The sequence below is a fragment of the Vidua macroura genome, chromosome 19 (genome assembly GCF_024509145.1).
Source record: "Vidua macroura isolate BioBank_ID:100142 chromosome 19, ASM2450914v1, whole genome shotgun sequence".
Lineage (NCBI taxonomy): Eukaryota > Metazoa > Chordata > Aves > Passeriformes > Viduidae > Vidua > Vidua macroura.
Window position 1 is genome coordinate 5,372,003 of NC_071589.1, and position 26,831 is coordinate 5,398,833.

At 44.1% G+C, this 26,831-nt stretch overlaps 2 protein-coding genes across 8 annotated transcripts in view; both read left to right on the top strand.

The window, feature by feature from the left end:
* Positions 1-16,208, top strand: part of GRB2 (growth factor receptor bound protein 2) — a 50,519-nt gene extending 34,311 nt beyond the window's left edge. The window contains exons 3-6 of the mRNA XM_053994632.1: positions 4,958-5,055; positions 9,475-9,597; positions 12,338-12,506; positions 13,884-16,208. Of these exons, the coding sequence (XP_053850607.1) occupies positions 4,958-5,055; positions 9,475-9,597; positions 12,338-12,506; positions 13,884-14,069 (576 nt within the window). The 3' untranslated portion in view covers positions 14,070-16,208. The remainder of the gene's footprint in view (positions 1-4,957; positions 5,056-9,474; positions 9,598-12,337; positions 12,507-13,883) is intronic.
* A 55-nt stretch (positions 16,209-16,263) lies between these two features.
* Positions 16,264-26,456, top strand: SLC25A19 (solute carrier family 25 member 19). Of its 7 annotated transcripts, none has more exons than XM_053994803.1 (7): positions 16,264-16,795; positions 17,275-17,433; positions 18,300-18,455; positions 19,139-19,309; positions 20,117-20,300; positions 21,463-21,593; positions 22,787-26,456. In XM_053994803.1, the coding sequence occupies exons 2-7, from the start codon at positions 17,380-17,382 to the stop codon at positions 22,985-22,987; spliced, it is 897 nt and encodes a 298-aa protein (XP_053850778.1). In that variant the 5' UTR covers positions 16,264-16,795; positions 17,275-17,379; the 3' UTR covers positions 22,988-26,456. The 7 variants fall into 7 exon arrangements, with proteins under 7 accessions (XP_053850778.1, XP_053850777.1, XP_053850779.1 ...); XM_053994802.1 differs by having other exon boundaries at positions 16,264-16,553; positions 16,657-17,433; XM_053994804.1 differs by having other exon boundaries at positions 16,264-16,489; positions 16,657-17,433.
* The last annotated feature ends 375 nt before the right edge of the window (positions 26,457-26,831 follow it).

A 26,831-nucleotide genomic window follows, 5' to 3' on the forward strand; every position in this document is an offset into this window, starting at 1 on the left:
GAAGAAATGAATTTGACTATCCTGTGGTGCCATTTACAATAAATTTGCACATGTAACAAATGATGCCTCACTTTTTAAAATTTTAAAAAGTTTATTGAACCACAGCAAGGGACTGAATAAGGAGAAAGAGACAGCACTGGGTGCTTAGCTGCAGCCAGAGGCACACTGCCCACACCTGTGACAACCCCAATATCTGCTGTTGGTAAGCCAACCCCAATACGTGCTGTTGGTAAGCCAACCCCCTGGGAAGCTGACCCTCCCCGTACTTGTGCAGATGTCACTCTTCAGACCCAGCTCCTCCTTCATCCCCCCTCTCAGAGTCTGCACAGTCCTTCGTGCTCAAACCTTTCTGATGGTCAGAGATCAACTGTCAACATTACAAAACTTACTTACAAAAGAACCAGATCTTAACAGATCTTCTTACATTCAACATTTGTGAGAGCCAATATTACACTATCCATTTATTACACAGAGAACAAAAATGTTTTTTATTGGGCTGTGGTGATGAACTTGCTTTGTTGAATCCAGACAGTTTCCCTTGAAGCAGTTTTTACTTGCTGGTTTATATCTAGTTTGTAACTCAGAGCAGAAAAGGAGCCATTTTTCTGTAATGAAAAGCAGTGTTAAAGTACCTCTGCTTTAACACCCTCTCTGAGGGTGAGAACCCTGCTGCCAAGGGCCGTTCCATCCTGGGACAAGTAATTTCCAGGGTTAGAAATTCAATTGCAGAAGTGCTCCCTTTGAAACATTTGTTCACTTAATACATTTTAATTCCTGCCCTAGTTTGAGAGTTGTGAGTGCTTTCCTTGGATTTTTTAGACTTTGGGAATGTTTTTTATGTACTCCTTTGTTTTCTTTGTGACATTGTCAGTGTGACTTTGTAGAGGAGAAAAACTACATTGGCAATAACAGGTGCTACTGCAGCAGTTGTGTTACACTTTCTCTTTCAGTTAGCACAGTAAGAGTCCCAAAACCTTGGAGTGCAGGGAAAAGAGGAGCTTCAGCCAAAATTCAAAGCCCGCTCTGAATACATTTTTTTGGGGGTTCCCTCTCCAAAACCGAAGCATGCTGATTAATTTAGCTAAATTCACAGCACATAATACTCAAGGCATTTTATTTAGTTTCATGTTTGCATATGGCTGTCAGCTTGAAAGATAAGCCAGATCTGCTTGTTATGTTCCAGTTAGTGCCTGTGTGTCCCTGAAAGTGGTTTGGTTTTGAGAGGTTTGAGACTGGTGTACAATTCCCAAGGGTGTACTTGGAAATATTCGCTAGGTAAGGAATTGAACATGGCTGGGGATGGTTGCTGTGTGTGAAATGTTCTCGCTGAAACTTGGGAACTGCCTTGCTGCAACTCTTCTGCAGTGCCGCTTTCCCATTTCCATGGGAACAGATGGGCTTTTGTTGATAAGAGCTGTCATCAAACTGGGAAACTGCCGGGCGCAGTTGAGCCACTCTTACTGTAAAACAGGGCTGACTGGGGGCTGAGAACATCACATGGCAGCATGGCTTCAAATGGAGGGGATAAAAATATCCTTCCTCCTTCCTCCTCTCAGGCACAGATGCCCCAGTGTGAAAGGCAGAATCGCTCTGGCCTAGACCTGGTTGGATCTATGGCAGCCATGGGATTGGATGCAGAGGAACACTTTAGGTTTTGACCTACCCAAAGAGCAGCAGTTTTCAACAATTGATCTAAAAAAGTGTTTCAGATTTTTTGCAGATGTTGAAGGCTGTCCAGTTTGAAGCAGTGAATCTTTAAAGTTTCATTTTGTTACTTAATTTATTTGTGGTTTTGTTTTGTACTTGGTGAATTATTCAAAGCAAAATCCAGTGATGCATGTGGTACTTAGATTAAATTTTATAGCTTTGGTAAGTCCAGGGAAATCTTACTGTAATTCAGTTAAGAATCATTAGTTTTCTTAGAGGCATAGCACTGTGTTTTAATATCCAGATGATAAATTTCAATATGGTTTATTATCTGGAAGTCACTTGGAAGTATAGAATAGATGAACCTACTAGGTGCTTTTCATAAAATGTTTTGCAGTAAAATGGTTTAATTACTTAAAGTTAGTTCTTTCATTTCAGTGGATTTACAATTTAAAATAAGAGAGCAGTGTCAGATGTAAACATCAAAGACAGATACATCAGTGCACAAGATTCCTATGTGTGTTTTTTCCTATGTGACTTTTTAGTTACATTTCACTAAAGGATGTTAGTGGCATAATTTTTTTTGAAAGATGAAATTTTACAGGACTATTCTGCAGTTTTCATGATAATAGCTCCATAACTTCATAGGAACTACCAGAATTCCAGCCTTGTGCATGTGCCTGCAAAGTTGTCCTGAATTTAAGGCACTTCAGTACAAGTCAGTTTTGCTAAGCATTGGTGGCAGCTTCAGGGGTGTCTGGCACTGTCAGAAGAAGTAGTTTTGTAGATCTGTGTTGTGGAGATGATTCCTGCTGAAATGATACGGGAACGTGGAGCTTTGGAAAGCAAACAGTGTGTTCTGTTCTCTCTGGAAGAGGCGGAAAGGGGAACCCAGAGGTGTTTACAGGGTGAGTGTGTGTGTATGAGCTCTCCTTTCTGTAACACAGGGCATGGATCCTGGCTGCCTGCCAGGGTGTGAATGGAGCTGTGACAGCTCGTTAAAATGATCCTAGAAAGGACAACGGGCTGCGAAGATAGCCTCAGCCTGGTGGTGTGAGGCAGGAAAAGGTCTTGGGAGCAAAACACAGCCGCTCAGGGGGGAGCTGTGGAGGGCTTATCACTACAGCAGAAGTCCCCTGAACAGGTTGGACGTGCAGATATGTAGGTAGTTACCTTACCCTGCCTTTAATCAGCGATTTTTTATTCTGGTCACAAAGCTTTAATGCATCCCTCAGCACTGCTCACTTGCTGGCGTTTGGCTTCAGGCCAGGCATTAATGAGTACCCCAAGCCCAATGTGATTTGGCTCCTCCAAATCTATTAGCATATCTTCAGAGCAAGATAAAACTCATTAAAATAATTTACATTTGGGCGTTAGAATTTCTGATAACTTTTTAATACTACTGCCAAACCCCCAAAACTGTGGCACTGTCGTTCAGGTGAAACTACAATTTAACTGTTCTTTCTGGAAGAAGAACAGACTGCCATATCTCTTAACTGCTTTCTGATGGTGATGAAATGAGTCTGTAGCACATGAGCTTATCAAAGCTCATGGGAGATATCTCTGATAAAGGAATGCACACCTTTCATGGGAGATATCTCTGATAAAGGAATACACAATGTGTAAGATTTGGTTTATTAGAAATCATACTAAAATGTGTTGTATTTGAGTTGTATTCTATTGTGCAGGGCTCTAGTCAAGGCAGCTTGAGGTACAGAACAGCCCCAGAGTACTGATTCTTGGAAGCTATGTGCTGAAATCTTTACATGACTGGGTTACAGATCTGGGCTTCAGCTCATGCCCTCCCGGGTCTCTGCGCAATTCACTTTTTTACACACCTATTTTTGATCTCTGCTGTCCCTGTTCCTGCTGGTGTCTCTCCCTGTATTTCCTGTTGAGGAATCAGTCCCTGCCCTGGTCGCAGTCCTGCAGCAGCTCCAAGGCAGTCCAGCAGACATCAGCTGATCCAGAGCAGCTCTCCATGTGTGAGCTCTTACCTCAGAGCCTGTAACAGAGCCACGCTTGAACTGCTCATGACCTGTGTTCAGATTATCCCAACTAAAAGACTGAACTCTGCTGTGCGTGCTGGAGCAGTGCTTGTACATAAATGCATGGAAACCCAAAGTAGTAACTGCACAAAAGACAGCTTGAATGTTTCATCCACATGTAAGTACTTGGGATCTTTTAAGTGTTAAAGCCTCTTCAGCTGAAAATATCCAGAAATTGGTCTTAGAGGGATATCTTTGCTCACCTGAGTTCTGTAGATGTGGCCCTGCTGCTGTGCTGGTTCCCCAGTGGAAGTGCTGGCACCTGGGGAATATATGTCCCATCAGCCTCTTCCCTTGGGAGTGAAAGAACATCCATATAACTATTACCCCTTGTAATTTGCTGAGGAGGCTCACATTTTGCTCTCTTTCCTTTGCCACATTTCATTTCAGTAGGTTTTGAGGTTTTTCTCTGTCATACATAGCAGTCAGCAGTGAGGCAGATTTAGGGTGTTGGTGTGTCAGAGTTTTGAAAGGCAGCAAGCAGTGATCTTTAGAGTTTAATTTTCTGATGCACTCCAGTCAACTGTAAGAATGAGACATGCACTTGCAAATTCTTGTCTGCTTTTACTTTTTTGTAATTTCCTTTCACCACCCTTGAAATAAAGAAACGTAATGGCATAGCAAAAGAGTTTGTTTGAGGGTTTGTTGGATATCTTCACCATAACTCTGTGTAGTATGTGATCTCTGGATTTGCATTCATGTTTCTTTCTCTTTGCATTTCCTCATCTTCCTGCATTCAGGCAATGCTAATCGTGATATTTTTGTGATCTGAGGCTTTTTTTTTTTTGTTGACAAACACAAAATCATCTTGAGTGAGAAGAGGTAGTTTCAAACAATAGCATGGTTTTATTTACAGAACATAATACAATATTGGAGAGATTGCTTTCAGTCAGTGCACCAGGCTTGGCTGTTGCACCGTACCAGTTGACAGAAGTTCAATGAAAAATGAAGCACTGAAGTTTTTAGAGCAAGTATGCTTTGAAATACCAATTTGTGCTTTTTAAAACTACCTTTTCATGTGGCTCCTCTCTTGTGACTCCTGATCTTTTGTTCACTTTTAAAATGACAGCAAGAAAACTATCCCCTTCAAAAATAAAAAGAAGGAACTCTGTTCATCTACATTTGCTGTTTGAATGTGTTTAACTTTATTAATGTAAAAACTGCTCAACACAAATGGGAAGAATTAACCTGGTACCTTTATCAGTCTTGCTTGTATCTTGAATGTATCTCAAGCTTAATTTTTGTTTGCTTCCTTCCTTCAGGTTTTGAATGAAGAATGCGATCAGAATTGGTACAAGGCAGAACTCAATGGAAAAGACGGCTTCATTCCCAAGAACTACATAGAAATGAAACCCCATCCGTAAGTAGATCTTATGGGATAGCCTGTCTTGGTCTTACTCTGTATATCCTCACAAACAGAAGGATGGTTTTCTGTTAAAATGTTACTAGCTCTACTCAAGTGTATGGACAGATAAAGGATGCCCAGTGAGTTGTGTGTCTCTGGCTGTAGTGTTTGCTTTAACTCCTTTCATAGTAGCTGCATAGCAGGATGTTTTGGGAGGCTTTTCTGGTGCTTGCTCTGGTGTTTTTTTTGGTCAGACAGAGCAACCTTGGAGTTAGCAGCCATAAACCAGCAGAAAACCCTTTAGTAGAGAGTTTTCACTACCACTGCCCCAAGAAAAGTGTCTGTGTTCTTATGATGATTCTCAATTTTATTTAGCTGCTAAGTGTAAAAATCATGGCATTCACAGCTCTGCAAAAGGTGAAGGGTATTTGGAGCTGAACTTGTACCATGTCTGTCACATCCTGAGTATAGAATCACAGAATTGTTAAGGTTGGACAGGACCTGTAACAGTAATCTGGTCCAACACCTTCCTCACAAAACAGGCTGACCTCAAAGTGCTGTTACACGGGTATTGTTGCCTTGAACTGCTGCTCCAAAGAGCTGTGTTTGAGTAAATACTTCAAACCTTTCCCCCTAGGTGTAATGAACCCAGTCTATGAAAACTGTAGTATTTCATGACTGGGTATTTTCTTTGTGTCAGTTTATGTGTTTCTGCTGTCTTCTGCTAAACTTTGGTTCTGCCAACATCTGAGATCCTGCAACATCTGAATAAGAAGAGCAAGCTCTGGGTAACAGGTTCAAAGGGAGGTTTAGGAGGGAGAAGCAAAACCTGTAATCAGGGGTTTTACAGGGAGGTGTAGCATTTCATTTGCTCACAAAAACTGATGATTTACGTAAGTGTTGACTGTCATTATATAATGAAGATATTGCAGTTAAATGCAATCAAGAATTATTTTTCTAAGGGCCCTTTTGAAATAGCAGAAGGAAGCTTCTGAGTGCCTGGCCCCAAGAAGAAAGAAGAGGTGTCATACTTTAGAGCAGCCAAGTGGGAAGTGAAGCAAGGACACACAAGAAAATTCTGAAATTGTTTAAAGCCTTGTTTTCTGTCGTAACATGTCTGGTTTACCCTGATTGTACCAGTTCACAGGGGATCACAAATCCACGTTGCAATTTCTTTCACATTTATTTGATGCTTGTACCTTCTCATTACAAATTTCCAGGCATTTGAGTTATCCTGCAGTGATGTCTCCTATGATGATCAGTTTATTCTATGATCCTCCATGATGTTTTGTTTTAGAGGAATAGAGCTATCAGATTTCCACTTTTTTTATATCAAAAGGGAATTAACAATATTTGAGCCTGCAAGTGGGAGAATTTGGTAGTGGTTTTTTAAGCACAGTTAATTTGATCTTATCTGAAGATGTTTTGAACTGCTGATGGCATCTGGATGGAGGCAGTGCCATGTGTCAGCAATGCTGGGAGTCTTAACTACTGCATTTTAACAACCCTGGGAAATTATGCAAAAGTTTCTATAGCATAATGTTGGCTTAGCTGTAGTGCAGAGCTCTCTAGTCATATAGGTCATACAAAAAGCAAACTGCAGGCAGCTGAGCAGTGAGAAAGAGAATGTTCCTTTGCTCACAGTATCATCAAATTGTTTTCAAGAGGTTTTGGAAAGAAAGCAACTGAATATGGCTTTAAATCCTTTCCTAAGATCCAAGACTTAAATCTTCCAACTGCACAGCTGGTATTAAATGCCGTGTTTCTCCTTACTTGTATTTTGCAAATCTTACAGATCACTTTGTAACTACCAGCAAATGAAGCTAAAAGGAAAATGTGGCACTTTTCAGTGACCAGACTTACCTGGGGATTAACCTGAAGGGTTAATCTGAATTATCGCCTCAATTAACAAAGCAAAGACTGAGCAGAACTATGCAAGACAGAGAAGAGCTACAGGAAGCTCTGGGCAGGGAGGTTGCTGTGAAGGCACAGCAACACCTTGCTCTTGAAGGGGACATGGAAGACTTTGCTGTTTATGAAACACACGGTGGATCTGATCCAGGCTATCTCAGGTCTTTGTGTTTGTTATCAGCTTGTCCTGGGGATATTGCTGAAGTCTCACTTTGCATTGGAATTTCTGTGGAGGTGCTCGGCCAAGTGAAATGATTGTGCGAAGTGAAGCCAAAGGAATTGCCAAAGTGACGATTGAGGGGAGGCTGGAAGCGATGAGAACCTGTGCTGTACAATCAGTGCAGCTCCCTCTGGCTGTGCAGCATCAGCAGGAATGCCTGCTTCGGTTCTGTAGTGCTGACAGGATGAGTTTCACCTGCATTATAGAGCTTGTTGGAGTCAAGCCTTATCAGGCTTGCCCTGCAGAAGAAAAGTTGTGGTAATGTCGTCACTTTGGCTAATTCTCCACAAGTGATTTTTGACATGCTGTGGTGTATGTTAACTTTTTTAGACATTCTGTAGCAAACATATGTGCACAACACTTTGGCTGCTTTACGACTGTATTCTTAAGTAGACAGTAGTCCTGCAGAATAACTTTGTTTCATCTCTGGGGTTTTCTTTTCATTTAATTCAGGTTCTTTTACTCTGGCTAATGTGGTAGTAAAGCTACAAAACTGCAAGGAAGCTCAAGAATTGTGAAAGATTTTTAGTCTATTTGAAGTGCCTTAGAAGCTGCTACCAGAAAACTTACGTAGTTTGGCATAGTCACTTTGGCATAGTCACTTTGGAAGTGTCACTTCAATTAAAAGAATGGTATGCTTCTACTTTGTAGTGATTCAATAAAATTTAGGGGGGAAGCAGGTAAACTGTTGAGGCTTCAGGAAGGATTCTATTAAGCTCTTTCAGGGTTTCCTTCTCACTTTATAGAGAAAGGTGAAGTTGTTTTTTGTTTGTGTTTAAGATGAGTAAGATGTCACATGAGTAATTGAGAATTATTTGAGAACTAAACAGTATTAAGATACTTTGTAAACAAGAATTATGGTGAGATACCTAAAATGATAATATAAAGCTTACTTCAGGCAGCACTTGGCAGAGAAAAAAATCAGGACTTCCTTGTCTTTCTGTCAGTAGTGCCAAAAGCCCAGGAAATGAAATACTATCTTTGAATTCTGAAGGAGTTTCACTTAATCGTTTCTCTTGGTTGATTTTTGTGGGCAGCAGAGTGCAGTGAGGGGCAGATGGGTCTCCCTTGGTGATCTGCCGCCATCTCACCTCAGGTACCAAGAAGCAGCACATGTGCTAAGCCACCCAGAATGTACAAAATGCCATGAAATTCTTAACCACTGGAACTAAGATGGTTGAGGGAGGAAGCTTTTCCTTTTTATTCCAGGGGATAAAAAGTACACACTGAGAGTTTCAAGCAAGTGGAGTGTGTGTGGTAACCAAGTAATCAGTCCTTCTTCAGGTCTAGAGGTAGTTTGCCCTTAGAGAGAAAGATCTGGTGACTTCTTGACGTCACAAGAGCTCCAGCTTCTCTTAAGAATGACTGTTTCAAGAAGAATTCTGCAACTCCTGCCTTGTTGCTGCAGCAAAACCTTCACTGCAGACAGTGGGCTGTGTGAGTGGAGCTCTTGTTATGAAATGCTCTCCTCTAAGGTCAGTCATCTGCGTGGGTGTGGGTGTGATAAGTGCTGCTGTCCTGTGTGATCTGTTCCTCAAAGCTGAAAGCTCTGCTTTTTAGTTGTGAAGATGCTTCTGCTTTTCTCATGCCATGTGACCTACCACTCATCCCTTCTTTGCCTTTAATCTTGGATTAGTCTGGAAATGCAAATGTGAATGGGGGCAAGAATCCTGTGACCAGTCTGTTGGTCAGTGCTGACAATCTGGTGGCCTGAGGTAGGTTCGGCCTTGGTGTCATGGTCAGCCTGTGGCTGGTGAGAATTTTGGATGTGGTTTGCATAAGGCTGCTACTTCATGTGACTCTCCTGTGAAAGCTGCTGGATTGTCCTGCCTGTGGGAGAAAGTGAGAAAAGAGGCTCCTGAAACAAGTGTCATCAGCATCTTTTCTGGAATGGAATCCATGCCTAGCTCAGCACTCCTCTGCAGTGGAGCAGAGAGACCTTGAAGGAACTTTTCTCACTTGGTCTGTAACTGCAGTCCTAGCACCTGCCTCAGCTTTCTGACAGATGATACTTGTCTTGGACCATAGGACTCTGGTAGGGCTCAGAGATTGGACTCTGGGCTGCAGGAGCAAACAGCTGCTGGATGAAGATACTGATTCTCTCTACTGAAGTAGATGTGTTTTACCACCTGATCTGAAAGAGACAACAAATTGATTTAGATACAAAATGCACTTTCCATGTGTGCAGGATGGGGTAGTGCATAGACAAGATCTTGTTTCCGGAGCTGTGGTGTTTCTGGCTCTTCCATTAATGGATTAAAATTCTTAACTTTTCCTATTGTTTTCTTTTCCTCCCCACACAGGTGGTTTTTTGGAAAGATTCCCCGAGCGAAGGCTGAAGAAATGTTGGGTAAACAGAGACACGATGGTGCCTTCCTCATCAGGGAGAGTGAGAGTGCTCCTGGGGACTTCTCCCTCTCAGTCAAGTAAGTCATGCCCAGGAGCAATTGTGTGCTAATCAGGCATCTGCTTCTCCTTTGGACTGGTGAGTAAAAAGGCAGGTGATTGTCAACAAGAGCAGGAATAATCTCATCTCACAGATGCCCTATTATAGTAAAAATGCGGCGAACCCCGGATTCAGGGAAGAAATGACGATGTGATGTCTGGCTCCAGATCAGAAGGCGGAAGGATAGCTTTATTAAAACTATACTATATTACATTAATATACTATTTAAAGAGATACGATACTATTCTACATACTTCTTACTTACCTATCTAACTAACTAACTAACTCTGACTCTGCTGAGAGCCCGAGCCACAGCTGGATCCGATTGGTCACTGACCCCAAACAACCTTCACCAGAATCCAACCCAGCAATCACTGCAGGTAAACAATCTCCACACCACATTCCACATGGGCAAAACCAAGGAGCAGAGATAAAGATTGTTTTCTCTTCTTCTCTCTGTGCTTCTCCAAGAAATCCTGAGAGACAGAATTATGTCTCTCTGTCCAGAGAATGCGAATGTCACACCCTGTAGCATTCCTATTCTTCTAGTGAGATTTATTCCCTCTCTAATAGAACAAACATCTTTGCTCTGGTTTGCAGTGAGCTCACAGGACTGACCTGGTGGCACATGGCTCACACAGGCCCAGGCACTGTCTGGTGGTCTCTTTGTGGATCCCATTCCTCCCTCTTAGAGCCACAAAGCACCCAGTGTGGACAGCCTCCCATCCTCCTTCATTCCTCCTCTGCAGTGCAAGTTATTACTTTATCTTCCCTCTGTGTTGTACATTTGCAAGTATGTTTTTCTCTGCTTGGCACATGCTTCGGTAATATTCCCATTGACTAGCACTAGAACATGGAGCTGTGAAACCAGAGGTCCATTTGAACTCACAAGTATATTCCTTATGGGTTAGGAAAAAATTCTTCTCTGTGAGGGTGGTGAGGCCATGGCACAGGTTGCCCAAAGAAGCTGTGCCTGCCTCATCCCTGGAAATGTTAAATGCCAGGTTGGATGAGGCTTTGGAGCAACCTGGTCTAGTGGAAGGTATCCCTGCCCACGGGAGGAGGATTGGAATGAGGTGGTCCTTAGGTGATTCCCAACACAAGCAATTCTGTGATTCTCTGATCTGAAGTCACTCAAATAGAGGTATTAGAAACTTGAAAGGATATGTGAAGTAATTTAATGTAGGATGGAGATGGGAAGGAATCTGTCCTCAGCAGTTGATTTTGGCTTTTTTTTTTTTTAATTATTTTCTATAATCTTCCCATTTTCTATCAAATAAACAAGATTTTCTTTAGAATCCTTACAACATTTTTATTATTCATGCACAATTCCAGCTGGCTCTGTTTTCTGTGCTGTCAGTGATCTGTCTCAACAAGATTTGTTTCTTTTTTTCTGGTCATCTTTGGTCTGTAACCAAATTTTTGTCCTTCTGTACAGAAGTACTGAGTCATGCCAGCAAACTGGATTCAAGCCACTGATTTTAGAGATGTTTATATTTCTGTCTTGAATAGAGTCATCCGGGCTGGAATATTAGATATGAATGAAAGCTTCAATTGCACAAAGTGCATTCCTTTAAGAAACAGAAAGTTACAATGGCATAGCTGGGCCTGCCTGTTCAGCCTGGTGTTGCCATCTAGTGGTAATGTCTCAGTTGGGTGGTTTTTCCTGTGTGTATAATTTAGGAAAGTCCTTTTCCTAAACAGTGATCTGTAGGATTTGGAATGGGGAGAAGCTCACAGGTTGAGGAAGGCAAAGCAGAGGCAGCACTAAGGAGTTGTTTCAAGGCAGTGTCTGCTTTCCCCACTGATGTATAGGAGCCATGCATGCCAAGGGGGAACAGTTGTCTTCTGTTTTCAGTGTTTTAAGCTGAAGTAAAATTACCAATGTGCCGTTCATCTGGAAAATCCCAGTGAACCTCTCCAGAGTTCCTCTTTATTCAGAGTAAAACTGTTGGAAATGTAACTTCAATTGAATAGCATCATTTGTTGGAAAAAATTGTTAACACAGAATTGAAGTTGCTGGTTTATGTGCGCAGCATCATCTTTGAACACTTTGGGGTCTGAGGGGTTTTTTTTCCTGTGACATTTTGGTTTGGGGATTTTTTTTAAGACCGGAGACGTCCCTTTGTTCCATAAGAGAGCCTTTTGCACAAGTCTATTCTGGTTGCCAAAGGAGCCAATTCTGCTCTCCATGTGGCAGTTTTTTTCCCAGGAATTTGCCTGTAATGGGACTGGTGCTTATGCATTGCATTATTGCACCTACCCAGTGGTGCTGTGGGAGGGAGGGACTGGGGCTGTGAGAAGCAGAGGACCATGGCAAGAGTAGCACAGACTGAGAGTGGCTTGAGTAGGTTGTGAAACTGCTGGGTGTGAAAAGCTAAACCAAAGTGCTTGTGCTGTTTGACTAGCAATTCTGTGTTTGGGGATGTGAAGTGGAAAGCACCAGGGTGCAGCTGTGTTGCAGTGACCTTGCAAAGTCCCTGGCATTTGTCCTTGGGATTCTGCACCATCTTCAGCAACACAGGTATAGCATATGTAACATACATCAAGAAGTACGTGTGATGCCAGCTATGGGATTGCATCTATGTTATCAGTCTCATTGACAGTTTTCACTGTGTCCTGAAGGACCTTTTCGTTCCAAACTCTGTGCTGATGATCCCAAAAGGAGTTCCCCATGGCTAATAATGTGCTCTTTTATGTTCTTCATTCTTTCCATACAGGTTTGGAAATGATGTGCAGCACTTCAAGGTGCTTAGAGATGGGGCTGGCAAGTATTTCCTTTGGGTGGTGAAGTTCAATTCATTGAACGAGCTGGTAGATTATCACAGATCCACATCTGTCTCCAGGAACCAGCAAATATTTCTCCGGGACATTGAGCAGGTGCCACAGGTAAGAAAAGTGTCCCTGTAGAGTGCCCTGGTCAGGCTATTGCAACCACAGTCTGAAGTGGGATTGCATTTTAGAGTAAGAAAGAAGCTGACTGTTTTTTTTACCTGTGCAAGTGTACCTTTAGATCCTGCAGTCAAAATTTTACTGGTAAGTAAGCTGCGTTCTTGTGCAAAGCCTACCTGCACTCCTGGTGTCCCTGGAGTTGACGCAAAATTATTGTTGCCGCTTGAACATTTGACTTGTTTTAATGTTTATAGATTCTGTTGCAGGAAGATTCCTGTGAATTAAAAATGAATTTGCTTCTGTTGCAGGGCACAGTAAGAAAGGATAGGGAAGTGCTGGGTTAATGGTTGGACTTGGTGATCTTAAAAGGTCTTCTTCAGCCTAAAGAATTCTGTGATTCTGTTCTGATTTATACCTGATCATAGCCATAAGTGCAGCCCTCAGTGAGGCTTTGATACTGGGCTTTCCTGAAGAGGTGGTTACAGTATATGGAGCATCTCTGGTTTGGATCTAGCCAGTGTGAAGAGAATCCAAAAATTGTTGTCAAGTGCCAGCAGAGCAGCTTGTGTATATCCAACTCTTTCTTTTGTTCCATTTCCCAAGTCAGAGTGTTGTATTTCATGTAACTGCATGTTTTGTCAGTTCTGGGTAAATCCTTTTGCTTCCTTGTGCAGCATTCTGATTCTAGCCTGAAAACAAGTGTGTGGAATTGGTGTAGCTTTCCAGGTGCCACAGGCAACTTTGTCACAGTTTGTCTGAACTTAACACTTGGCTCTGCACTGCCAGGTGCAGGATAAACAGAGGGTGAGAAAACAGCTGGCTGAAAAGGACAAGCATGAAGGGAACTTTCTGGCCTCATGATTTTAAGACTGCAAATGTATTTTAAATGAACTGTTAGCTTTTCCATCAGAAAGGAAGATTTGCTGACCAGGCAAAACGTTCTGTGACAGAAGAGTTAAGGAAAATGTGTAAAATGTCAACATCCAGTTTTTAGGGGGAACTTTGTGTAGATCAATAATATTTGTGCTGTCAATTATGAAAACAGGACAAGTCAACAGCAATATTATTGTATTGTTATAGAACACAGATATACAATAGGCCACAAAGAGTGAAAAATACTAGAAAAACATCAGAATCATCTGCACTATTTCAGCTCTTTCACAGAAACTCGATCTTTTTCTGAGGTGTTCTATAGCCTGTTGGTTACTGTTTTAGCACCTTGTTGCAACTGTTGGGAGCTGGCTTGCAGGGAAAGGGAGTAGCCCAAATGTTAATTGGTAATATTCAGTGTAAGACAGCTTCTGCCCACAGGAGCAAGTGCCTGGAGTGCCGTGGGTGATTCTCACTGTGTTATGTTTCTTGTTCCCCTTTCAGCAACCAACATACGTTCAGGCCCTGTTTGATTTTGATCCCCAAGAGGAAGGAGAGCTGGGCTTCCATCGCGGAGACTTTATCCAAGTCCTTGACAATTCTGACCCCAACTGGTGGAAGGGAGCGTGCCGCGGACAGACGGGCATGTTCCCACGCAACTACGTGACCCCAGTAAACCGGAACATCTAGAGATAAATATTAGAGATTATTTAAGGAAACCAGAGAAACAGTAAATACACGTACAGAGCCTAACTGCAGCCAGTGACCTAAAAATCACACGGCAAGTAAAACCTGTCACCATGAGGTGATCCTCCTTCCCTCAGTACGGAACTTCAGGGGCGGGGGGAAGAGTTCAACTTACACACCAAAACTTATCTTAACGGAAAAAAAAATAAAAGGAAAATAAAAAAAGGAGAGAGAGAGAAAAAAAAAGAAAATAACAAATTTCCTCAGCTGCTCCTGGGTTATCCCCTTTTATTCACTCTTGTTGCGAATGAGTGTTTTAAGGTCACTTAAGGTCTCACCACCACAACTCTTCTTGTTTCCCCCTCCTCCTCTGTCCATCAGTGCATGAAGTTTTAATGCCATATAAAGTCCTAGCCAAGCAGTTAAAGGAAAAGGGAGAAACACTGCTGGTATTTTCTCTCTCTGCAAACAGTCTTCATTTGACATGAAGGGACATGAGAGAAGAACCAAATCCACAGTCCTGCCTTTAAAAAAAAACAAAAATCATCAGTTTCTGCTTTTGCCTTCAACATTCAGCATTTCTTGCCTGGGAAAGATGAGGTGTTAATCTAATTTTTATTGTCTCTTCTCCTTTGGCACTTTCTTCTGAAGCTCAGCAGCTTCCAAACAGAGGAAGGGAGAAGAGTTGTGTGGCTTTTTGTTCTATTTTTTACTTTTGAGTCACAGAGCTGCTTTGAGAAACTCCAGCGTACAACTGAAGTCTATTAATGCTGTGCTGACAGCTTTTTTGTTTTTTCTTAAAGGTGTACGGTTGAGCACATTCTGTAATTTTTTACATAGTGCCTTCCCCTTATTTTCTTTTTTATTATTTTTTAAGTTAAAAGGACAGTCCAGAGCTTTTCAGAGGATTTTTTTCTGCCTATGTGTAAATAAATACTTTGGGGGAAGGGGGCAAAGGAGGGTGGTTTTATCAATGGACACTTGAGAAAAATCTACAAACAGAGATGGAGCTTTAATCTTCAGATTTGTCTTACTATTCAACTTCCCTTATTCCAAGGAAAATAAAATCAAGGCATTCAAGTGGCAACTTAGGCTGCTCAGAGGTGGAGAGCTGCAACCAGGAAGCCTCAAAAGAAGTAAGAGAAAGGGGAAAGTTATGATGAGGGAAAATGAGGAAAAATATTTGGGGGAGGGAGGGTTAAGGGTGGAATTTGAAAAATAATAACCCTGAGATGTCCTACAAAATGTACATTCCTTTGGTGGAAAACTTCATAATGCAGAGAAACCTCAAGAAATAGTGCTTGAAAAAAACTTTACGCTCTTAGTGAATGTTTCTACGTGATGCATGTGATCAGCCTGTCTCCTCGGCCTGGATAGGCAGTATTTGCAGTCGTGTTGCTCTTGAGAAGTGGAGTTGGCATCCCTGTTCTCCAGTCTCTCCTCCCTCCTCAGGTCAGTGTTCCTGTTGAAGTAGCTCCCCGCCCGCTCCCATTCACAGCAGGCTGTGTGTGACTGTTCTCCCCACCCTGCACCCCAGGGCGTTTCTGGTGGCCCTTTGCTCCTCACCAGAGCAGTGTGACATTAAATTGGACAGAAGGAAAGCAATCAGCCCGCCTTGCTCTCTGTGCCAACCTTCAGTTGCGTTGTTTTTCCCTTGGTGGCCGTTTGGCTGGATCCCTTCACCCCGCCTGCAGCAGAGATCTCCTCCTGCCCTGCCTCAGCACGGGCAATCTTTTGTTGGAGGGTGCCTTTTTTTGTAGTAAGTGTTACAGAAGTTTTACTCCTGAGATGAACTCTGCCTTACACTTTGATTTTCCAGCAAATGAAAGAGAGCTACCCCGTAGAGTATTACTTTTTCCCCGTCTCCTTGCTAGCTGTCACTCACTTTCTTCCCACTTTGTAAAGTGATTGGAAAAGGAATCTGTGGCATTCTACACCTGGACCATTTGATTGTTTCCTTATTTTGGAATTGGTGTATATCATGCAGCCTTGCAGACATATGTCTTGTGTGTGTATATATATTAAAAAAAATTCTGTGTTTAAATAAAAAAAAAAGGCCTATGTACTTAATCCTTTAACTCTGCAGCAGCATTTGGTAGATAGTAATTAACTGTGAATAATAAATATACATTGAATTCTTCACTTGAGCATCTGTCTGTTATTTCAGTTAACTGACTAAGCTATGACTGAGCTTGTAGTTCAGACACTTCTGGAGCCTTTTGCTAAAAGGGGGAGGTGATGTTGGGCTGGTGTAAGTACAGCAGCCAGGCTTGGGCTGTTGTGGCTTTGGATCTTCGCCATCAGAGCCCTGCAGACTGTTTTCACTTCTGTTACCTGAAGAAGAACGGCTCTGTTGGGCTAACAAGGTGTGCACAGCTCTCTGCGGCTTCTCCCCAGCCTTCGCCAACGGTCAGAAAGTACCTGTGAGCATGAATGTTGTATTCAGTGTTAACAGACAATAGGAAAAGGCCTACATGGGAGTCTTGAGTGGGTTTTTAAACCATTATTATGCTTAAATACTGATAATGTCAAGGTGGAAATGCCTGGATATTTCTACAATTAGTTCTTTATTTTTCTTTTTTTGTGCCAGAAGTCAGTACGGAAAATTCATGGTGTGGCTTGAAGTGCTTGGCTTTTTTTCTAATGCTGTAGCAGAACATGTTGCTCGAGGTGGTGTTTACTCTAGGTTGCTTTAAAATATCACTTCCCCTGTGCTTTATCGAGACAAGGTTTGTTGGTCTGTGGTTGTGTAAGGTGGAGGTGGCGGTGGGAGCAGTGCTGAGGGCAGTGTGGGGCTGTGTGCTGACCTTCCCCTCTCACAGCCCTGGCTCGTGGGACCAGAGAAGGGCAACAGCTGGGGAAGAGTCTGGATCACAAGTGTGATGAGGCAGGGCTGAGGGAGCTGGGGTTGTTTAACCTGGAGAAGGGAAGGCCCAGGGGTGACCTTTTTGCTCTCTGCAACTCCCTGATAAGAGGGTGCAGCCAGGTGGGACTCGGGCTCTTCTCCCAGGTAACAAGTGACATAATCTTAAGCTGCACCAGGGGAGCTTTAGGTTGGACATCAAGAAGAATTTATTCATGCAAAGGGTGATTAGACAGTGGAACGGGCAGCCCAGGGAGTTGTCACTGTCCCTGGGGGTCTCTAAGGAAAGACTGGATGTGGCACTCAGTGCCATGGTCTGGCTGACAAGGTGCTGTTGGCTCGCAGTTTGGACTCCGTGGTCTCAGGTGTTGTCCAGCCCCACCGACCCGTGGTTCTGTGAAGGCCGCATCCCGCGCGTGTGGCGGACGTGGGCGCCGTTCCCGAGACTGCATGTCCCAGCGGCCCCCGCGGCGCGCAGGCGCAGTGCGGAGCCGGCGGCAGAGGGTGAGTCGGCCCAGGGCCGGAGGGCCCCGGTGCCACCCGGCTCGGCTCGGCCCCCCGCGCTGGTGACTGCCGCTAGCGGGGCCGGGAGCTGCGGGGCAGAGGGAGTGATGCAGAGGGGCATCTGTGTGTCCCGTGGGGTGAGAAGAGAGTCTGAGGTGAGGGGACCGTGGGGTGGGGGGCTCGCTGTGGGTGGGGCTCACTACTGCGGCCCTGCCCAGGCTGGGAACAGCCGGCAGGCATGGTGGGTTACGACCCCGAAGCCAGGTGCGTGTCCACGGTGGAAGCGGCTGCAGCAGGATCAGCGTCTGGCTTGGTCACTCGGGTCCTTGTCAGCCCCTTGGACGTCCTCAAGATCCGCTTTCAGGTACCTCACTCGCGGCGTGCCCGGGTGCAGGGATGAAAGAGCCTGTCAGGGAGCAGAGCTGATCCTGTCCTGGGTGAACAGGTCACCTGTGCAGCCAGAGAGCACTAAATCCGCTCGTAAGGCCTCACCTAAGTTGTGTACATGTTATGCAAGGAAGTAGGGCTATCTTGTGTCCACCACTTCTATTTATACAACTTAACTTGTGTGGGAATGGAATCTTGTGTTTCTCAGAGTTCGTTCTCTTTCTGGTTTTGTGAATGACTTACACTCTCTGACTGGATTTCACCATCATCCCTCCTGCTTATCTTTGTGTTCATGCACATTTTTATTCTTTTAGAGTCCTTCATAAATAACATCCCAGTCAGATCTGAATGTGGTTCTGTGGGAAGACAGAATGTCATCCCTTAGCATTGGCTGGCTGACAGGGTTGTGAATTCCTGAACTGGACACTTGAACCAGTGTTGAAGGGTGAAACTGAAAATATTTTCTCCATTTCCTCCAGCTTCAGATTGAGCAGCTCTCCTCCAGAAACCCCACGGCCAAGTACCACGGCATCCTGCAAGCTGTGCAGCGCATCTTCCGGGAGGAGGGTTTGACAGCCTTCTGGAAGGGCCATGTTCCTGCTCAGTTCCTTTCCATCGGCTTCGGAGCTGTTCAGGTGAGGGCACCAGGCATCACCTGGGCAAACTGTGTGTACCCAGGACACTGCTCTGCTCCCTCAGACCATCTGTGTTCAGGAGTGGAAAGGATGTATAGCTGTATTAAGCTGGTGAATAATTCCTAAGTTAATATTCCTGAGCTGGCTGAATAGACTGGAGCACTGAGCTCTGTCTGTATCTAGTGTCATAGATAAGCCCTCTCTACTCCTGACATTTGGCTTAGCTGTTCATGTCCCAAGTCTGGGCAGTTTTTTTCCTTCTAGTCATGCTGTCACCCTAAGGGCTTGTTAGGAAAAAAATCAGTGAAGCTGATGAGGGTGTTTTACACAGCACTGTTATGCTTAATTTGTAAACATTAGTAACTACTTTAGGAGCAGTGGCTGAAAGGGTAAAGGAAAGCATATCTGTGATAGAGCAAACACTCTTCTGGAGCCATAGAACATTAAAATTAGTTTTTCACTATCCTAAATGCAAGAATTAGCAGAAGTGTCGGACACCAGAGTATCCCAAGCGTTCCCTGGGGTGCTTAGTGATTTTTACACGTTGCAGGTTGGGGAGGACTTTTAAAGGACATAGAAGGTGATAACAAGCAGGGAGGGTTGGAGCTGTTGGTGAAATGAGAGGGAACCTGTGTGAGTTATAAGGATCAGCTTCCTGACCCCTGCGCTTTTGTTTCTGCAAGTTCATGGCATTCGAGAGCCTGACGGAACTGGTGCACAACGTCACCTCCTTCAAAGCCCGCGACTCCTTCGTGCACCTGGTGTGCGGGGGCCTGGCTGCCTGCACAGCCACGGTCGCAGTCCACCCTGTGGACACACTGCGCACCCGCTTTGCTGCCCAGGGTGAGCCAAAGGTGAGGCTTAGCGCTCCATGTTGTCATCCATAGCAGAGCAATATTTCACAGGTCTGAAGATGCAGGAGGTTCAAAAGCACGTACAAGCATTGTGGGTTAAAAGGAAGGAGCAGGTGCTGTTACGGCCAGTGTTTGCACTGTTGCCAAGTTATCCTTCGTGCTGTTGACACAGCTTTCCTAATTGTGTTTTGGTGCTTCTGATCCTGACAGGTGATGCAGAAAGGAGAAACTGTCCTTAACAGGATAACTCAATTTTTTGCTTTGGCTGTTGGCTTTTTATAGAACCCGCTCCCCAGACTGTTGAACATTGCATTTTTGAAACTTTGCACATGCAGAGAGTCATGTTTAGATAATGATGGGGATGCTACTTGAAACTAGGCACCTTTCACCTGTGCTTCGTGTTCTTATTTACACAAGAATTGGTTTCTGTGCTAACTAGGTGTGTAATAATGGGATAGATTTGTATCAGAGCCATTTCTGTATTTAGCCTGCAGTAGAATTATGGTATGTATTATATTAATTGTGTTGCAGGAGTTAAGAACTGTTAAAAGAAAAATAATCATGTCTGTGATGTAGGTGGTCTCAGGACTCAGCTCCATGCCTTGTTTCTGTTAAGTCACAAGGGCTTAGCAGAGAACGCTGTGAGGGTGTGGAAAATAACCTTGCTCATCACTTTGTGCTGAAGACAGTCAGTTGTATTTTGGGCAGTGGGAAATTCCTATACCCATTACTGGGAAATGACCTGACCTTTGGTTTGCTGTTTTTAAGTTCACTGGAAAGTCACTCAGCCTCTTCCTTCTTGTTCAGATTTATCCCAACCTTCGCCATGCAGTGGTGATCATGTACCAGACAGAAGGGCCTCGGACTTTCTACAGAGGTTTGACCCCTACACTCGTTGCTATCTTCCCATACGCTGGTCTCCAGTTCTTCTTCTACAACATCCTGCAGCAGTTTTCCAAATGGGTGATTCCAGCTGAAGCAAAGACTGGGGGTAGGAACTTGGGACAGTGATGGTTGCAGTCTGGAGAGAATGAAGATGAATGCTAGTTTGGGTGACTGATGTAAGCTCTGTTAGTCCTTTCACATTTTTGGATGCAACATCTGAAAAGTGTCTCAATTTCCCACCTTTCATTTTTACCCCTGCAGGGAAATGCCAAATTAAGTACAGCAGAGTTTACAAACAGCTCCCGTTGTACAATAACCATGATGGAAGTGGGTGGATGGGAAAGTGAAGTGTCACAGGCCAGGGTGCTCTTTCTTTAACAGTGTCACATTACTGATACTGTGGGAAGACAGTCCTGCCATAATCTTTCTGTTTCATTAGTGCTGTGGGGACTGGACTCTTGGATTCCCGTAGTAAATCTGCCTGCAGATTACAGCACAGCTGTTAGGGAAGAGGATTCATTTACTCTAATTTAAAGCTGCCAGGCTCTTGATTTGATATTGTTGTATTAATTTCTAGCTCCATTGTAAGAGAACCTCATCCTGATGCAACCTGCCACATTGGCAGTTCTAGATACCTGTGCCTCCTTGAGCAAGAGGGATGCAGCAGCAGCATGACTTTGTTCCTCAATGGAATTTCTTCACCAGAGGAACAGACTTTTCAATATTTAATTTTAGGTGGCAGAGGCTGATGGTGGTTTTGTGCTGGGACATCATGTTTGTCAGGAAAAAGTCTAATACAGAACTCATTTCCCACAAGCCTCTGAAATCATCAGGTAGTGTCAGCTTGAGACATTCCAATCCAGAATACATCAGCCTGAGCAGTCAGGGGTGCAAGATTTCCAGTGACCAGGCTTTTACTGGGGGGCGGGGGGGGTGGCACAGAATGAAAGCTTTCATCCACTGGCAGCAAGTTGTCTGGTGACTGTGGATTGGGTGTTTTTTGAGCAGAGCAAAACCATAAGTCAGTGTAACGGACCAAGAGGAGCAGGTCCTCTGATTCCAACAGACATTGCAAGCCTGAAGAAATACAGGTTGAGATTTTTTGGCTGAAACTATTGCAGAAGAGGTGATGTAACTTCAAAGGACTTTTTTAACCTTACTTCTTGTGAAAAGTGATTTTTAACTTACCTCTTATGATCTTTAATCAGAATTCCCTGATAATCCTCTTTTTTTCCTCCCTGTTATCCTTTTCCCTTTCTGCTTCTCAGCCAGCATTAAAAACCTTGTCTGTGGCAGCTGTGCTGGAGTTGTCAGCAAAAGCCTCACGTACCCTTTGGATGTGGTCAAAAAGCGACTGCAAGTGGGTGGCTTTGAGCACGCTCGGGCAGCCTTTGGGCAGGTGAGAAATGCTGGAAGTGGTGGATTTTCCTGAGTATGGGCTAGTCCAGTGCACTGGAATGCAGCGACAATCCACCAGTGGTACCTGTTGAGTTCATGTTTGGGTTGGGAGCTCCCAGTGAGCACAGGTCTCATTTAATAATGTGAATTTATACATGAACATACTGGGTTTACTTTATGTTAGGTCCCAGGAGGGACCTGTCTAACATACCTGTGCTCTGGCTTGTCATCCCTCTCCATCAACTGTGTCTTGGAGCTGGGGATGAGTCAGGCAGGAAAGGGCTTTTGATTTACTTTACTTTTCTAATTGCAGCTTGGTTTTTCTGATTCAGAACCAAATTACTAGCAGAGGATGACACTGGCTCTGTGCTGGGGTCACCTGGCTGTCAGGCTCCTCTTCTGCAATTAATATTTTGACACAAGAAATAAGCACCAAGTGTTCAACATGTGTTTTATGTATGAGAATAGCCTGAAATTCAAAACAAATTAAATACTCTGGTGTTCTTCAGCACCATTGTTACCACCTTGAAATACACTTGAAGACTGATACAGATCTTTCAAGGAACTTTATCTTTTTTTTCCATGAAATGTTGGAAATTTTCTATTTTCCTTAAAATTCCTTGCATCTGAGAAGGAAATCAGTCTGTACCCTAAGAAACTGGAATAGGATTTTGATGTCTCAGCCCATTGCATTGGATGCTTTTTCTCTTGCAGTAAGATACAGAATTTGTTCTTAGCATTGATGTGTCACAAGATGTTAAAACTGCACAGTGTAACATGACAACGTGCAGACAGCTAATTGGGAAACTTCTGCTGTAGCTGTGTTTGCTTTTTGTCAGAAAACTCAACATTTTTTCCTTCTTAGACAGTGAAGAATAGAAAGCAGCAGCTGCACAATCTGAAATAATGACTTCACAAACTTGTAAAGTCATGCTGTTGTTGCATGCAGAGGTTTTACAGCCATTCAGTGAATGATGTGCATAAACCATTGCTGATGCTGTATGTCTACATTTCCTCCATCCTGCTCTCTCTAAATGGTCTCTGAAACTTTCAGTTAGTTATTATATTATCCAGAAAGGCATCTCCAGGCTGCATATCAAGATAATGTTTCTGTGGTATAGTTTGGGGATCTTTGTGGTTTTTTCCAGTTGTCTGAAGTTTTCTTGTTTAACCTTGTTGCCATTTCTCTCTCAGGTACGGACATATGGGGGTTTCCTGGACTGCATGAGGCAGATCATGCGAGAGGAGGGCCCAGGTGGGTTTTTCAAAGGCCTCTCTCCCAGTTTGCTGAAGGCTGCCTTCTCCTCTGGCCTCATCTTCTTTTGGTACGAGCTGTTCTGCGGCCTCCTGTGTGCCCTGAAGAGCCCTGACAGCACGAAGAGGAAGGAAGGCTGAAAGGGACGTGTGTGGCTGCCTGCTGTTCTCCTCACAAGTGGAGACTGATGGCCTTGCTCTGTCACGAGCATGTTGGAAATGTCAGAGCTCCCAGAGCTCCCCCAGCCTGTGGGGAATCACCTCCTGGGACCAAACAGAAGGAGAAGGCGACTGCAGTTCTGCTGGAGACACTGAACTGCTTGGCTGGGAGCCATTCAACAGAGCACGTTCCTTCTGTCTCCTCTCATATTAGTGCACATTGAGTGGGGAGAGGGGGAACCAACAGACCACTCCCTAGCAATGCCTGTGCTCTGGAAAAGCACCCAATAAAGTGGGTGAGCTCACCCTGGATCCCAGAGAGGGGATTCTGGCCGAGCCTAGTGCTGCTTAACCAACCAAACACCACTTCCTAGCACTGCATCTGCACAGCTTTATTCCTTTGCTCCGTGCCTGCTGTTTGCTCCAGGTTCTTGTCTCGGTGTTGCACAGGTCTCTCTGTCCTGTTGGTGTGAAGTCAGGTAAAGCCACATTTGTGCACAGACCCTCAGTTTTCCTTACCTTTGCTGCCAGCTGCTGCTTCTTGGTCACCATTTGCTAGCTGAGCATTCTCTGTCATCTTAAACACAGCATCTTCTCTGATAATGCTGGATCAGACTTGTTTTTCCTTTAACTCCAGTGAACTTGATTGTATGCTGAATTCCCTTTTCTCTTCCTGAGTGTCTGGCCATACATCTCTTAGGGATTTGCAATGCCTCACTCACACTTTTTACAAGCAAACCTGCATATCAAGTGCCCCACTGAGGGGATTCAACGCACAAACTACATTTTTACTTCAGAGTGCTTTGCTTCAAAGCAGTGAGTAAACAAATGCTGTATAGAGTTGAGAAATAATTATTCTAAGCTGGAATAATGAAGTCCTGTGGAAACTAGTAATTTTTAAAAATCATTATTTATTTAATATCACCTCTGAATGTGTATAACAAATATTTCTGTAGTAGCCTCAAAATATTTCAGAACCTCAGTCCTGCACTGGTGCTAGCAGATGAAAATGTTTTGACAAGATTTGCTGAAGTGAAAGGAATGAACATCAAATGGGAATTGGCTGGCTGAGTTGCTGTTTCACATGGATGATTGAATTAGAGATGGAAAAGTGTTTTTCTGGTGTTTCAAAGGTTTTACGAGTGGTTTAAAAAGCCAATAAAACAACCTACCGACAACTCTGATTTATGTAACAGTGGAAAAGAGGAAAATTACTTTCTTCCTCCTCTTTTATTCTGTGTTTTTTCAAGCCTAGCGGGGTGTGGCTGGACTGTGTGGAAGGCAGAGTTCCCAGCCCTGCCATACAAAAGCATGTTAGTCATCTGCAAGGGGTGGATAAGGCAGAGCACTGCAGTTATTTGGAGGATGGTTTGATGGTTTTTAAACACAGAGCTTTTCCCAGCTCTTTTGCAGTATTCAGGGTGTTAATCCCAAATGGTCTGGCCAGATTCCAGCGTGACCAATTCCTTTCCATTGACACAACTTCTCTTGGCAATTTTGAGCATATCAGCATTGCTCACTTACCCTGAGCTATTGTGAGAGGCTGTTTTTAAAAAACAGCTGTTTCACTGGTGGCTGAAGTATCTGGAAAAATTCCTTGCAAGCCCAGGCTGAATAACTTTATGTCTGCTATGGGTTTGAGATCTTGGAGTACAAAGTGGCCTGCAGGTGACTGAGCTGTGTAAAATTAAGTTCATTGAGCAGTGTCAGTGTCAGGCAGGAGGCCAACATGTGAGTCTTAAAGAGGGAGAGAGCTGCATGTACTCTAAAAATGGCCATTTTGTTTAGAGCAGAAAATATAGGAAATACGGAGTTTCTTCTAGTGCCTCAATCCTATTTTCCTGTGTTATTTAGGCTCTTCTGAGATTCCTCAGAATCTTCTTAACGATGTTTAGCCTTTGTTTATTGTTCACCTGTTCTTGGAAAGACATCATAAGGAGTAAAGAACTCAGCCTCATGACATCCTTCTGAGGGAGAGAAGTGTCTCTTTTCAAAACAGACACAAATAGGTTGGCTTTGTTACTGCCTTTTGTTGCTGGTGAGAGGAATGCCGTCATGGTTAGCAGGGGCAGGCTGGAGCAGAAAATATTCAGTGCTGACCTAGGCTTCCTTAGGAAACGGGGACTCATCCATCCTGTCTAAACATTGCAGAATTGTTTTCCATTTTTTGTCAAAGAGCTGCTGTTAAACCACACAAAATAGAGGGTAACTGGTTGGGAACTCAGCAGCAGGAAAGAACAGGAAAACCTGTGCTCTGTTAAGATGTCATTCCTCGAGGGTGCTGTGGAGTTTGGGGTGATGCTGGTATGGGGAGCTTGGCTGCTCCACAGTGAGGGCAGCACTGGAGCGTATGGAGCAGCTTTTCCTCTCTGGGGTCGTTTTTTCCTTCACTCTGCATTAACTAAGCTTGCCTCCACCCAACAGATGGCAAAGCCGGAGTTTTAAGTTTTGCCTGTCTGGCCCAGGCTGTGGAAGAGACACTCCCTGGTCAGAGGCCTTTAGGCTGTGAGTCACAAATGTTCCAGACCCATAAAGGCATCTGAGCTTCCAGTGAGAGGGAGAAAGATGTGACAACCTCAACAATATTAGGAGCTGCATCCAACAATCACTTCTTCACTTCTGATCAGCAGCATCTGTCCCTCACAGATTTCTCATGTGCACTTTGCTGGGGAAAGCACTGTAAGAAGAGTGTTGATTTCTCTGTGGGATTGAGGCTGAATGAAGCATTAGGAGCACAGGTCTTATTTCTCAAGATGCTCTGGCAAAACGCATGCTGTTAGGAGCTAAATCTCTTTGAATTAGAGGAGCAGGAGATGGGAGAGATCTGTGATCACCTTGTTCTCCCAGGTGCTGGGACAGATATGCTCTTGGAAGCTGCGCGCTCCCATTCAGTGTGAAGTGACTCAACATGGCAAATGCCTCGCTGTGAGACTTGGCTGATTTTGGCCATTGGGATTTCTTTCCAAGCTAATCCTATCATCAGGGATTTGCCTGCAGTTCACCTCACAAGCTGCTCAGCAGTTGCGTTTGTTTTCTTCTAGTGCCTTTTACCATGAGAACGTCCAAAAGCTCCTTAGCAGGCAGAGGGCTGGTGAGGAGTTGTGCCCCAGTTGTTTGCAGCTCCACCATGGCACTGAGCCAGCCTCAGACACATAAAATCTGTAAGGAACATGCTGATTTCTGCAGTGCTGGCTGGCTCACCAAGTTCCTAGGACACTCCCGCTCATCCAGAGCTGCACAGCATCCTTTTTGACAAGAAATGAATGTTTTACAGTTGGGACTGGAATGGATTGTATTTAATTCGGATTTAAGTTTCTCTTGTGATGTAGAAACTGTAACTGTGGCATTTTGCTGTGTTGCCTGAGTGGATCTATTTCCTAAAAGCATCTGAGCACAACACAAACAGTGTGTGCCTACCTTTAAGAAAAGGTACATTAAATATTTTCTTATACAGTGGCTGGCTGCAGTTGATTTATTCCTTTCCTCTTCATGCCTGTGCTGGACCTCACAAGAACATAGTGGCCCTCCTGCTGCCTGAAAGGGAGGATAATCAGGGCCCAGAGCATAGGGCAGCAGGAGCCATTTGGACTTCCCATCACTGGTTTGTGGGTGCCCCTCAGCCGCAGGCAGATCTGTACCGTCTCTTGGGTACCGCTGTTGAGAACTGTGCCAAAAGGGATCAGCCAAGAGGGATTTTTGCAGCCCAGTCCCACTGCTGTGTCCTAGAGGGGCTTTTGGAGCTGTGGTAGTCAGTCCTGAGCCTCACACTCCCGGTGGATGAGTTGAGGCTTTGTTTGTATCCAGCCAGGCCATGTAGTGCTACAGA